A 15,114-nucleotide genomic window follows, 5' to 3' on the forward strand; every position below is an offset into this window, starting at 1 on the left:
ATAGCTGCGAACAGCTTTTTGTCATAAGTCTTACCAGTGTAGTGGTGTTTTCACAAACATCCTGTTTGTGAAAGCAGAGGTGTTCAACCCCCTCAGAAACAACGGTGCACCCCCGCCCCTTCAAGAAAAGAGAAAAGACCCCTTAAACACCCGACTAAAAACTTCAATGGAACAGTCTGCGTCATGACCCCCTCCTCTTAGTTGGGCACCCTGATAAAAGCAGCATTACCATTGGGAAAACTTACCACCAAGAAGATGGTTGCAACTAAATTTTGCTAGATTTAAACAATTTCTTGGAAAAGCATTGAATTTTATTTTTAACAGTATAAGTACCACATAAATCAGTTAAAGTGAAATTGCGATTCATGGACATTTAAAGAATGACATAGTTCGAGGGAAATGCTGGATCAGGTAGGGTAAAATGGCCGTAAATTTAGTTATTTCCCAATTTTGCCATGCCACATTTCTAAAACCAGTTAAAATACTTGCATTTTTGGGACAGATATCTAACATGACATTATTTGAGACTAGCTGTGATTTTTATGTGTTTCTTTTGTGCAGAAAAAATGTTTAATAATTGCTACTTTTACTCTTGTTAGTACGACCATTTTATCGTACAGTGACGGGTAAAATGAATATAGATTGAAAAAACAAAATAACTTTCAAAAGTCAGTAAAATTAATTAGTAAACAGCACACGCATCATTAAACAATTTCATGCATAATTTTATACTTAAATTAAATGTAAGCAATTCGTAATGTCATCTAAGATTGAATACAGGTTCAAACAGTATTTGAACGCTGTTACTTCCGACTTCATCTTCTACATGTTTTGAAAAACGTTTACCTACCAATGGATATTTAATGAGAAATTTAAAAGTAAACAGGTCGTTTGCTGCTGAGACATTTGACAGACAGAAATTTTAATCAAATTTCTGCCTTCGTAATTTACCCGTTTTTCAAATGACCGAAATTATTACTTCCTTTTTCTTAATGGCTTTTTCGAATGTTGTTCTAGTGGCAAAAGAGGAGTGAACCCGAAATCAGAGTTGCAGATGGCACTGGAAAAATACGCAGAAAATAAGTTAAAAAGGAGCCTTGCCTTATCGAGACAAACTTCGTTGGAACAGATCCTTGAACTGCAAGCCAAAAAAATTGAGCAGGTGAGCGTGAGAGTTAGAGTAAGGACAAAATAGTTTTATCAACTTCTCTGAGTACAGAATTGAGCACAAAATCACAGTAAATCATGGCCCAAAGTAAGCAATGTTTGAGTAAAAAAAACAATGAGATATTGCCATCTTAATTTTGGATATGTGCCCTTTTGAACGAAAACCTGAAGGTTGAAAATTTTAATTTCACCAAAACTCTAATATTTCGCCTTCTCATATTCACTTATCGAAGTACATGAACCTAAAAGTGGGGGATTAAAATGTGTGGATTTTGACATGTGTTCCGTTGAATCTAAAAGTCTTCGTACTACAGATTCTTTCAGGATGTGTCCCCTTTTGTTCAAAATGAAACGTGCAGAGGACGGATTTGTTACCTTTTGATCAAAAAGCTACACTTTACCCTTAAATGAAATAGGATTTTCCACGTTTGGACTTCTTGAGAGTAAGTGATTTGATAAAGGTCATCAGAAAGGTTTAGAAAATGTCATAAAATGAATTTTTCTAAAAAGTGAATCTGTTCCCTTTTGATAAATTACACGACCTGACTTGTGAGTGTGAAATAATATGTTGAACAATTACTTTTCTTAACTATATTAATCATGGTGTGTGGGATAAACCGCATATTTTTATTTTGTCCTAAACTATAATTTTGAAGTAAAAGCAATATTGCAAGAGTGAAAATCGGTTACGTACACAGAAAGAGTGAATTACCTATGTAGTTTTGCCTGTTGAAGTTGAGATAGTATAATGCAGTGTAGTTAAACTTAGAGCAATACAGTCTAATAATGCAAAATTAATTCATAAAAATAAAATCAACTGATTTTAATGAATGATTTTGTTAAAAAAAATCACTTGATTCAAATCAATTGATTTAAATCAATGATTTTTTTAATCAGTTTATTTAAATCAACGAACCCTGGTTATTGGCTATTAAATAATAATTAATTTAAATATTATTAAATACGAGACTGATAAATCCAGTCCATAACAAAACTGCGGTCTCTGGATGGGATAACAGGGATGTATGTACATGCTTGTAATGAATGATTTGCTTTCTTTTGCAGCAAGAGCTAGAAGGAACGTCCAACAGAAGACCTTCCTGGATCGATCGTTTGCATCAGCAGAATGATTCCTGGTTCGATCCCAAAACAGACGAGTTCTATCGCGTCCACGCGAGAGTGGTCAGCAATGTCATGGACAACTTAGATTTGGGGTCGGAGGAAGGTGACCAGAGTCCCACGAAGACCTCCTCCGTTTCTTCCAAGACGATAAAAACATCTGAATCATCAGATCAGGATATTAGCGACTGAAAGAGATTTGAATGTTGAGGATGTTTACAACTATGGTGATAGATTATAATTCTGAGCTATTTAAAAAAGACTGTTGATACAAAATGTACAAAACTGTACTTCTATATTGTTACTTTTATAAAGTGTTATATCGAATAAAAGCTGTTTCTAAGCTCACGTGTTATTATAAATCACAATAACATTAATCTTCATTATGAGTTATTATCATCTATATTACTAATTTCCGTGGGCGTCAGTCTGTATGTGAGTATGTGAGCCTATAACTCCGGACTGGCAATGTCTACCAGTGACGGATCCAGCCGATTGTTTTGGGAGGGGCCATCCGAATTTTTTTAACAAACACTCCGGGGCCGAATTTAGCTCCATGCCACCCCTAGGCAAATTTGAAATCCGCCACCCTCTCCCCCCTAAATGAAGCAAAATATCCTTGACTCAAAAAAACGTAAAAAAGTGTTCCCCAGATTCAAACTGTCCAACTTATGAAGAAATGATGGCGTTTCACATTCTGAGGCGCCCCGATGAAATGATCACAGTGATCTCCCAAAAAAATTTTATTCGACAAATTTTGCGGACGATTCGGCAAATACCGTGATTGAAAAACATTTGACTTTCATAAGATGTGTAAAAGTAATCATTATTAAATTTCAAGAAAAAATTATCTCTGTGGAAAATGAAAGAATGCTAATATTTTACTTTCAAGAATAACAATTTAATTCTAAAATGTGTATTATAATAGCAAATTTGCAGCCCCTGAAAAGGTAGCCGCCCTACGCAGCTACCTACTCTGCCTAATGGGAAATTGGGCCCTGATAACTCCCCAGAAATTTTATCAAAATGAAGTTTTAAAAACTCAATTTCCGGGGTATCGAGACATTAGGTGAGGGGGTGAATTTAGGAATCTCCCTCGAAAATGTTTCAAAATTTAAATTTCCGAGTAATTTTTGAAAATTAGGAAATTAAAAACACATTTTGTCTATTTTTGATGATGTACGGTGAAAGGTAAGGTTTCGGGCGCTGACCCCAATATACTTTTTGAAAATAAAGCTTAGAAAACAAAATATTCTGTCATTATACATTGAGAAGTTAGAAGAGGGGGAGGGGTGCTCTTCTAGCTCTTTAGCTGTCCAGCCTAAAAATGCACCTTTAGGTAATGTTTGCTTACATTTAAGGAAGTGTGAAGGTGCTTAGAATCCTTCCTTCTTGGAAATATTTTGCCTTTGAAGCTCTAAAAATTCGATTTTTAACTATATTTATACATATTTTAGAAAGGGATGGAAGATTCGTGAGCTCCTTCAAAAAACCTCCTTTTAATTCTATCATCACGATATAAACTAGGGAGGGTATCCCATCAAAACTCGTTTGTAATTGAAGTCCCAAAAGAATTCATTTAAGTTGCTTTTAAGCAAGTTAAGTGATAAGGGCTGGATAAGCTAGTTTCCGTTGACATTTTTTCCAAATAAAAGACTTAAAATGCAATTTTTTGCTACATTTCAAGGCATTTCTGAAAGGGCATGGGAAAAGGGAATTCTCCCCCCTACTTTCGAAATTAAAGCCAGAAAAACGAAAATTTAGGCTCTCTTTTGTCTTGTGAACAAGACTCTGAGAACCGCAGCATTTAGAGATCGTCCAAGTGTCTGTAGTTGAAATCAAGAAATGTGTGTTAAATTTTGTTCTCTTCTCATAATATTTTTTCTTTTTTTCCCCTTAAAAAATTCCTACAATCAGAAGGCTTTGGGAGGGGCCATGGCCCCCATGCCCCCCCCTCTAGATCCGCCCCTGATGTTTACCACGTCGGTACTGGTACTGTTAGATGCAGGACATCCAGAGGAAGACATTCCACCCGGTCTCACCCTTCTAAATCTTAAAGGGCCGGACATCCAGAGATAAAAAATATTAAGATGATCAATTGTCACCCGCCGCAGGCGACATTGCAAGTGGCGAACGAAGCGAACAGGGGCGGAGCCCCCTAGTTATGGAAGAACGAGTGAATTAAATCCAATTTAAAAGATTTGGTTAAGTCTGTTTCAGGAAATACCGTCTCCTCAGGATACAGTTGTCACCAGGGATAATTATTTTTAAAAGTTTTTGTTTTAAATTTCGAATTGGTTTTTTTGTAAATATTTTTTAAGCAAAAACGTGTTGCGTAAATTGTCTATTAAAGGCATGAAAGATTTCCTACATCCCTTAACATTTCATGTCGTTCGAAAGAGATTTTTTTTCTGCATCAAGTAAAGCTTGTTCCAATTTTCTCAATTAATCGGAACAGCAGATATAAGAGCGATAAGTGTTAGGCTCAATTCAATTGAAGCTCGGATCTAAAGATAAGAGTACGAATTTGAAAACGACTTTTCAAACATAAAAAACTGCCGTTATGCAATGCCCAAGAGGGGTGGTCTTCGAAGAACTAATTTTTTTTTTCTAATATCTCTGTTGTGCCTAATTATATCAAATTCTTTTTATCTTCGGGTGGGATCAGAATTGTGTTCTAATTATGAGCTCTTTACACAAATTTTTTTTCCTACGGGAGTGAGAGGGAGATTTTCGTTTTGTTCGAAATGGAATTCGTAGAGCGTTTTTTTAATCTGATTCTTTATAATGGACGATTTAAATTGAAAACAAGGTTGTGAAACAATCTTCGGGGGTTGGTTAGTGGCAAGGGGGCCTAGTTTTTTTTAAAGCAAACTAAACTGCATTGCAAAGTTACTGAAATAAAAAAAATTACCAAACCGTTGAGAAGATGATTAAAAATGTCAAATTCGATTGTTCATGCCCATTTACAAGCGTAGTTAAGCAGTCGCACTCAAGTTCATGAGATTTTTTGCGTCTTCGAACTACGAATAATCAGTTTTTCACTGAAACTGTTTGTTATAGAGTTAAAAGGAATGTAAAATTTAAAAACAAAAAAATTTCCATCTAGTAGCGAGTCAAGTATGTCTCAAAAACTTCATGCTCCTGGAATAAAAGGGATACTTTTAGATTGAGTCTACATAGAGGCGAGCAATATTTGAGAGTTTGGGAACCCCTGACTTAGATGATAACACATACCAGCAGGGCCGTTGAGAGAGGGGGGCAAGCCTATGCATTGCACAGGGGCCCGTAAGAGATTGAGGGGCCCGCGAAGCGGGCCTAAGATAAAGATACCCCCCCCCCCCCTTAAAAAAAACTTCTTAGTTTGAAGGAAGTCTTTCTCCTAGAGTTACGATTAATAGTTAAGATTAATAAATAAGATTATTAGTTTTCAATCGAAGTGAATTCAGTGAAAGTGATCAGGCTCGAAATGAGAAATTCTACTTGTCCTTATCTTCATAGCCCACTATCGACGCCTTGAACCAATAATAAATGTGACTTTTTTTTTTTTTTTTTTTTGCGTGAATTCCAAGGCTAAAAAAAATTTGCTTCTTTTTGAAAGCTAAAAAGAATTTTAGTAAAATAAAAAAGGGGCAAAGAAATTTAAAAAAAAAAAAGCACTTAGAAATATACAAGCGCTTGCATTTTCAGCGTTTGAAACTCAAAACATAGGCAAGCGACGCAGTTCGATGAAAAGATTTAAAATATGAGTTGATTTAGTTTTGAGTACAGTGATACAAATTGAAACTAGTTCTAGTGTTGTTTCTAGAGTAAAAACGGGGAGGGGGCGATTGGGGGGCACTTTGAAAGATGTTTCCTCATCAAAGTGCATAAAACGCCCTTACATGTCTAAAAAGGGCACAGTTATGTCACCATTAATTAGAATCAGTGCTGGATTTACCTATAAGTTAAACAAACTATAATAACTTAGGTCCCCCGCTTTTTTGGGGCCCCCAACTCTCGAAAAAATTGCATGATTCGATCTAAAAAAAAAAGGAAAAATACTTTTAAAAATGAATTTCACTTTCACGTGCTTAAAAACCTAAAGAACTTGGGACATTTTAAACTTCTTCAAATGCGAAGAGGGGGGAAGTGATGCCAAAATGTGCCAAATTCAGCTCCTCGCTACATTCTGCATCAAAAATGTAAAAAAGTATGGTTATGACGTTATTGCAACATACTGCTTGCTTGAGATACATTTTCGTGACTGAGCATGTTCACATTTTGCTATTTATTTAAACCTGAATTCCGTATTTTGAAAGTTATTTTGTTATTGCCTGCTTTTATATTGCTTCTAGTGAATACTGTCAATCTGTTTCGCATAAGAAAAATTACTACACTACCTCTATTCCTTATCATTTTCTGCACTACTTGTTATTTAAAAATACAAGTAGTGCAGAATAACAGGGGTTTCTTACTAAGTTAGAATGTAAAACTATGCGATCAAGTATTAAAATATCAGAGATTTGAAAGCACAAATGAACTGCTTTGAATAATTTTAATTGTTCTAAAGGCCTTGAAAATAATTTAAAAAGTTTCTGATACTGCTTGAAAAGTGCTTCAATTTCATTTCCTATCAGTTGTTTAAAGTATGATTTGTTCGAATGGTTAGGCTGTTATTTCCACCATTTCTTTTAAGGCATATTTTAATCTTGATCGTTTTTCAGTTCATTCAGAGCTCCGTTTGTTGGTGAGTTGATATAAGGGATGAGAGAGAGAGAGAGAGAGAGAAAGAAACCTAATTATACTATAGTGCCTAGAAAGAATAGTGTGCCGACGAGGGGGGAAAAGTGAGGTCAGATCTGAGGAAAATCCAGATGGCGCTGCGCTCGAGGAGAACGTTATGCTCCTCAATCAGACTCGTTTTAAATCAGCGATTGCATGCTGATTTCGCAGTTTAAAAGACCCGTTTTTCGGATTGAACTTATTTATGCGCAAAAGACAAATTCTGTAATAAGTGCTATTTGTTACATGGGTGTTCATTTATTTTTTGAAGAATATAAAATTACCTTATGCTAATTTAACTTCAATGAAAATAGTAGACTATAAGGGGCCATTCATTAAATACGTAAAGATCCCGAGGGGGAGGGGGGGGGTTGGAAAAGCCTCTACGTACCTTGGGGGGGGGGGGTCAAACTCATTCTTACGTAATATTTTCCAAGTCGGTATTTCACATTAGAAATTGCGCGGTCAACAGGTGATTTGGCAGAGATTATGTTCCATTTGCGTCTGGAAGGTAAGAAACGTGTTTTAAGATTAAGATGTTTTTTTATTTGTTTTACAAAGAATGAATAGTGTAAAATATAATAAAAGAGTCACATTATGTATGGCATGTTTTATTTTTGATTAATATTACATCAAAACAAAAAAAAAGTCGAAAAAACATTCAGTTTAGATTCTAACTTTTCAGTAACTATTTCTTTACGCAAAAGGTTTAATTTAATAATGTGAATTTAATAACGATTCCAGTGATGTAACGATTCCAAGATTTGTTATTTTATCATTTTGAAAAACGAAATGGAATCTTACGTAAGAATAGGAGGGGGGGATCTTACGTACCCTTACATGGGGCGAGGGGGATCAAAAATTGCCAAAATCATCCTTACGTAATTAATGAATGACCCCTAAGTATTCAATAACTGCGCGTCAATTATTTCTCTACTAATAATAAAGCTGAAAGTCTCTCTGTCTGGATCTCTGTGACGCGGACAGCGCCTAGACCGTTCGGCCGATTTTCATGAAATTTGATACAAAGTTAGTTTGTAGCATGGGGGTGTGCACCTCGAAGCGATTTTTCGAAAATTCAATTTTGTTCTTTTTTTATTTCAATTTTAAGAACAGTTTCCGGAGCAAAATTATCATAAGATGGACGAGTAAATTACGAAATTATCATGACGTGGAACCGTAACATGGGAAGAGCGAATGAACATAGCCAATTGGCGAGAAATTCATCATCCATTATTTGTAAATATACAAGTTAATCAAATGACCTTTTAATTTTCTATTCCGGGCTAAGTCCTGCGGGTACCGCTAGTTTCAAAATAAAACTGCTTCTAAATTCTTAAGTTAATTAAAATTATCTGGACTTCTCAGTCGAAGAGTAGGAGTCGCTTGAAAACCAACCGACTCCGACCTGTTTTTTTTTTTTTTTTAAATTTTCAAGGACTTTCCTTACATTAAAAAAATTACTAGGGCCACTGCTCCGATCACATATATAACTACATACTAATTTGCAAATAACTGCAATTGGCAAACAGCTGGCTTGATTATTTGTTGAATTTTCGGTAATACTTATCAACGGCAAACTGCTAGTTTGCTTATTTTTATAACGTTCTTTAGAACCAGTCAGCAAACGGTTTTGTTGTCGATAATTATCGAATAGAAGTGTTTTTGAATCTGACGTTATCATTGTCAAAAAAAAGTATTTATGTATTTTTATCTTTTATCTCATGTGTAAAATAGCGAAAGAAATGTATCCTTAAAAACTAAAAACAAATGAGGAACCTTCTCGTCCCTCTCCTTTGTCTAACATTGCTTATGATAGCTTTAAAATGTTCTTTTAAAAGAAAGTGCAGCTTCTGAATCTCCCTACCCTTAAACAGGAAACAACATGACAGTGTTACAATTAAAAAATCTAAATAAGTAGCGATCAAAAGAACATGTTTTTGGACGCAAAAAATATTTTCCCGTTGTCGCTATATGAGATTTTAAAGAATATGGGAATTTTAAGAAAAGCGAGTCTCGTTGTTCCAAATTTAGCGAGTTTCGATGGGGACAGACATCTTTCTCACGCTCTGTAGATATGGATGTCCTGCCACATGCGGACGAGGAAATCGTCTGTGAGAAATTGGTACCTTCAATCCCTCGCCAAGTGTTTTAATTTGCCACTTTTCTTAAACTTTCGAGAGACTTAAATACCTTTTATCTCGATAACGAGGGACGATAACAATACTAATTATAAATTTCGTACAGGATTTTAAAAGGCTGAAATTCAATATATATATATATATATATATTTAATATAACTTACGTGCTCGTTGATTCCGTTTGTCCGAAAGTCTTATGGTCGGTCGCTAACAGTTACCAGCCGTAGCGTTGCTGGAGATTTCCAACCTATTCTCCAGACCTATAAACTGTAGAGGTGGTGCTACCATATACCGTGCCCAAGTCGGGCTCTTTCTCATTTAGGGGCCTCATTGACTCAGGAGTCGCTCCTTTCTGCTTTAAACTCATGCTGGCTACATGAATGGGGCTTGGGTCTCCCAAGTGGCATTAAAAACAACAACAAACTGCGCTTTAAGCCATCTCGATTGATAATACATTTGCCTTAAAATATAAGTATCAAATTTTCAGAGTCAATTGTGTAAAATTTTGTTTTGAAAACATCCTTGTCTTTGTGTCTACTTCAATAATGATCTTTTTATCGTCAATATTATTTTCCACATAATTTTCATTATATACAAAAACTACAATATTTGGAGATTTTTTTAAAATCTCCAAATATACCCAATATTCGTTAGGCAAATTAATATGAACAATTTCATTCATAATAGATTTATACGTGGTTATTTCAGTTTCATCTGCGGAAAGATCAAGTTTTATTTTTTTCAAACAGGGAACATTTTTCTTAACTGCATAATTCCTGATGGACCTTTTCTTTGGTAAATTTTTAGTAAAGTATGTGGGCAGATTTGGGAAAATTTCGGAATTGCCTCATCTTTCAAAAAAGTTTTTCCCCCGAGGAATCAAAACTTCCTCACCATTTATAATATGCTTAAAATGCGTTTCAATAAAATGTTTTTCGAAATGCAGAGCACAAATTGAGCAATATTTATCAAAAACTTTATCTAACCTGGGAATTAACGAGTTCCACTTTAGTTTTTCTTCATCTGCTGGAGCTTTAAAAAGCGTAACTTTTTCCTTGCATGTTTTGTACCCACTTTTGCACTCTGGTACGAAACAAAATGAAGCTTTATTTCTTCCAGTGTTCAACTTTGATGCCTCCATTAAAAGCCTTAAAAGCTGTTTCATGAAATATTCACGAAATAACGGTAAAAAAGAGAAACGCAGAACTAAATTGTAACAAAATCCCGCGTCTACTAATGTAAATACCGCGAAATTGAACGTAAACCTCGACCGCACTGCCATCTAGCGGTTTTCATACAATTTGTCTTCAAGAATCGCGAGGAAAAAAGCGCCGATCGGCACACTACTCTTTCTAGGCACTATAATTATACCGAGAGTCGATATGAGCAAGTGGCAATGCGTCATCGTTTCTCCCTCGTTGCTCTTCCTCGCTGTCGATTAATATCAACGATTTGTCGAACCACGAGCAGTTTGTATTTTGTATTGTTTTAGTTTGCAGAAGAGTGTAAAGTTTAAGAAATTTTTTGTTTTCCTTTTTTCTTTCCTCATGTTTGTGTACTTCCTATTATCCCGTATAAGGCCTCAAAATGCAGAATTTTTTAGTGTATTTTTCAAAAAATTTCCCAAAAAATTCTTTGTCCGGGGGTTTTTGAAAAACCCCCGGACAAATTGGAGATACCCCGGACAATTGGAGATATTCTACCCTCAACCCAAAGGAGATCCCTGCATCACTCTCCTGATATCCCTCCTCCTCCAAGGAGGTAAAAAAAGACAGACAGCAGAAATGTTTTTTATTTATTTATTTTTTCATTTCTGTTAAGTACAGACACACACACGCGCGCGCGCGAGCGTAGGAAAAGACACATTGTGAGGGAAAAAAATATAAAATGGCCTGTTTTGCTATCGACATAAAGTTGTCCGAGCTACAAAAAGGGTCCCCCATACCTGAAATCTTAAATCAATTTTAAATACTTATGTGAAAACGGATACTAGAAAGAGGAGGTTAAAGATTAAGTAAAAAGTTAGGGGCCCTGAAGAAAGTTGCATAGGGGCCCATGAATCCTGTCGCCTGTCGACGGCCCTGCATACCAGGAAGTAAGGAATACAGCTTACTTTTGGGACAACTTAAACAGCTAGTCAATTTTTTTTTTCTTTAACAAAATATAGCTGCAAAACCTTAAGAACAGTTTACATTCAGCTCATTTGCATTAAAATGTCAGTTTTTTTTTTTTTTTTTTAAATCGTTTATTTAACTACAACATTGATTGAGCGGTAATGTCCGACATCTTTGGGCAATTCATGCATTCAAAACTGGGATTCAACACTTAAGTACGAAAAAAGCCACATATCTAGTTGTGAGGGCTGTTCACACTCCTATACTGTCCGCCTCTGGCAAGTTGAGCTCCGTTGGCCAGCGGATTAAACGATTCCATTTGCTGAAATAGGGGTGAGGAAAAACGGCTGAAGTTTAAAAGGCTTGATGGTAACCCAACTCTGAGCGGAAAATTCCTCTTCTTACTGTTTGCTCTCCCTTGAAAGAAATGGACTTGCTCAAGGCCACAGCTCAACTTCTCAGAGGCGAACAGCATAAGTGTTCGACCAGTAAATGAGACTGTGTACCACCACTTTCCACATGTTGTAATTGTAACCGCATACAGTGTTTAGCGAAATCACGTTTCGTTATCTATTCCGAATTCTCCGCAAAAACAGCAGATTTTTGTCTTCGTATCGTATTCGGTTGGAAACGAAAATTATCATCATAAGACGGCTGAGACTCATCAATGTGAGCTGGTTTCAGTCACTGTAAAAAGTGTCATAGATTCACCAGCTAACGTGAGCCCCATTACCCATCATTGCCAAGTTGAACTTGAACACAGTTTCATCGCGGGAACAAAATACTACAAAATTAAATTTAAAAAAAAATTAGAAGAACAGCTAAAACTGTAAAATTTAATACCTGTAACTAATCAAGTAACGCAGATGTTGTAATATTATATAACAAAACACCCGGAAATTAATTACGTGAGGTCGCAAAAACCAGCTCCGTGTTATAATATAGTGAGGTCCTTCCGACAATTACTATATGTTTACTATAAATTTACAATAATGTTGGCTGTATGGTAGTACCAAGCGCGAGTTTTTAATTCTACTAGCCGCTGCAGTCGGCGATCGTGCAAACCACCTGCAAAATGTTAGTGTGCACCACCTGCGACAGTGTACTTCGAGGGCTTCGCGCCTTCTTGCAGCAGCTACCTGCTGCGCAGCATAGAACTTGCCACCTACGGCGGCTCGCTCGACCCGCCTGCAGCAGGTTTGTGCAGCGCCCCATTTCCTGGAAGAACCCCAGGGGTACTTTTAGGGCTTCGTTCTGTACTTGCCCCCTGAGACAGCTTAAACTAGTGAAATAATTTAAATTGACTTTTTGGGACGGAACTACATTCCTTTAAATGAAAAGAAGAAATAATCATCGCAGTAAAAAACGTTCTTTACGAAGCGCGTCTAGCCATTTGAATTATAATTTTTCCTTGCTCATCAAAAAACGGGCTTCTTATTACTCTTCTCGAAAAACGTTCGTTTTCCCTGCGTGACCTTCCTGTCTGCGAGTCACTTCCACTTTGGCCACTTGCCGGTAACAGAAATGATGGGAGAAGCGAAATTTAGAAAGGAAAAACTAAGCATCGGCATGGGCGCCCATATGCAAAATTGTAAGGGGGGGGCGGTCAGATATTTTAACCATGGTTTAGCAAATTATTTTCCCCATGAAAACCAATTTCAGAATAGATATGAGTCATTAAAATTGGACATTTTTAATCATTCATTCATTAATGGCTGGAGAAGAAATGTTTTTACATTTTTGCAAAAAAAAAACTAAAAACCAGGAAATTCTAATTTCTAAGAGGGGGGGGTCGAGCCCCCCTTGCCTCTATATGGGCGCCCTTGAGCACCGGGGTATTTCAGAGGAAGAACCTAAGTAAGAAAAAAACGTTTTTAATTAATATTTCAGCTAATTAAAGTCGTATATTTGTGCAACCAAGTCAAACACGTAGCCAAAAAATTGCGAATCTAACCGATACCCAGTTATATTATCAGTTCACTGTCCTTCACAGGAGTAGCGATGACATTGTTCCGAACAACAACTGTTAATATATAAGATTTTTTTTAGATATATTTGAGTGAACGGGACTGCTCACTGAGCGTCGTTATCCTACTTTCCCTTTACTCATTTTAAATCGAGGGAACGACAATGGTCGCGGTAAAAGCTTGGAGGTCCCTTCACTGAATATTTGAAGAAGACAATCTTTAAAAAATAGGCCCGTCCCAAATTGACCCCTTTCCTTCAGGACATAGACTTTGTGTTACTAATTTAGTGTGTGAGTGTTTCGTTTTCCTTCTTTTGCTTTGTAATGGTGTAATGGTTCATTGTTAGTCAAAATTTTCCTACGGTTAATTCGTTTGGCCAGTTATTAAAAAATAAAAACTGTCGTATATATATATATTTTTATTTCGGTAAAATTCTGGAAGTTATATTCTTTTTATTATAACGTTCACTTTAGGTACCATTTTCCTGCTCTTTAATTTTCTCAAAACATTCGTTTGGTGTAGAAAACCCAATTAAGGTCCTTGCGCTATTGAAGTCAATTGAACCAACCAACCTACCATCCAATCAATAAATAGGTCTCCTGCACCGCGGACTCCGCAGCTTCTACAAAGCCATCAGTGTGGGAGGGGGGGGGAGATTTTATTGTTAACATACGTAAAAAGTTAACTTTTAAAGATCGAGCGGAGAAACACTTTATCATGTTTATTTTGTACATTCAAGGCAGTCCGCCAAAAGGAGGACCATTTGTCACCTTGATTGTCATGCCCTCCTCTTCCCATAAAACTTATACTACTTCAATTTCAAGCGCCCCCCCCCCCCCTCCGTAAGGCCGAGCAATTTAGTTTCCGAGCTGACAAGGCCGTCAGCACTTATACAGGGAAACCGGAACAGGGGGTCGCGGGACGTCTCTATGACCTCCCAAAAAAGTCCTCATTTGGCAAATTTGTCTGACGGTTCAGCAAATTTGATGACATAATTGCAATATTAAAATGTCCGAAAGCCCTTTATCATTATTGTGTGCATACCCGTATTTTATCACTCTGCAAAATTTCCGGTCCATTCGGACAATTGAGAAATTTCCACCCAAAAATTACAGTTTGGCGCGTGCCTGTGTACAGATTATTTTGCTTTAAAACTCTAATACGCACTGAAGAGAAAATTCGTCAATGTTGATTTTAATAGGATAAATACACACAGAATATCTCGTTGGAGGAAAAAAAAAGCCCCAAAAATCCATTTGAGAAATCAACTCGATCTGTCGTAAACAGCTGCAAGTGTATTAGTGATAGATAGAAATGGAATGTTAGATCGTTTCGAAACTCACAACGCCCTCTGACCGGACGCTTAAAAACTTTGAGATCCTTTTTTTCTTCCTTCTTTCTTCCCATTTCTGCTGGCAGGGACGGTAGCAATAACTGAAATGTTCATCTCTAGTGTGAAGTCCTGGGCTATAGCATTCGCTTTAATCGGGGCCATTTGTTCAGCGAGTGCAACTACAACATCAGAAATCAAATATAGTTATTTTGACGGTAAGTTCAAATCATAGATTTTATCGGATGTTTTTCACTTTTTAAGTACAGTACGTAGAACCTCTTTAATCCGTTCTAATTGGAACCAGGAGGTGTCTATCAAATCGTTCGGATTTCAGAACATATTATGCTTTTCTCATGCCCAGCAGGAAAGAGCGGGGTACAGCGGGCAGTTTTCTTTTGATTTGTTGTAATTTCTTTAATTCTAGTTTTAAATAAATTTTTGATGCTAGATATGATTGCAAAACTCTTTAGCTATCACTGATTTGTTTCATAATTTATCCTCATTCTTTC

At 36.5% G+C, this 15,114-nt stretch overlaps 2 protein-coding genes across 2 annotated transcripts in view; both read left to right on the top strand.

Annotated features, from left to right (window-relative positions):
• LOC129221276 (uncharacterized) overlaps positions 1-2,619 on the top strand; it is a 40,102-nt gene extending 37,483 nt beyond the window's left edge. The window contains exons 5-6 of the mRNA XM_054855732.1: positions 1,018-1,162; positions 2,233-2,619. Coding sequence (XP_054711707.1) covers positions 1,018-1,162; positions 2,233-2,478 — 391 coding nt within the window. The 3' untranslated portion in view covers positions 2,479-2,619. The remainder of the gene's footprint in view (positions 1-1,017; positions 1,163-2,232) is intronic.
• Positions 2,620-14,674: 12,055 nt separating this feature from the next.
• The window catches only part of LOC129221121 (uncharacterized), a 32,848-nt gene continuing 32,408 nt past the window's right edge, over positions 14,675-15,114 (top strand). Inside the window, exon 1 of the mRNA XM_054855565.1 lies at positions 14,675-14,820. Coding sequence (XP_054711540.1) covers positions 14,712-14,820 — 109 coding nt within the window. The 5' untranslated portion in view covers positions 14,675-14,711. The remainder of the gene's footprint in view (positions 14,821-15,114) is intronic.

This window comes from Uloborus diversus, chromosome 4 (genome assembly GCF_026930045.1).
Source record: "Uloborus diversus isolate 005 chromosome 4, Udiv.v.3.1, whole genome shotgun sequence".
NCBI classification, from domain to species: domain Eukaryota; kingdom Metazoa; phylum Arthropoda; class Arachnida; order Araneae; family Uloboridae; genus Uloborus; species Uloborus diversus.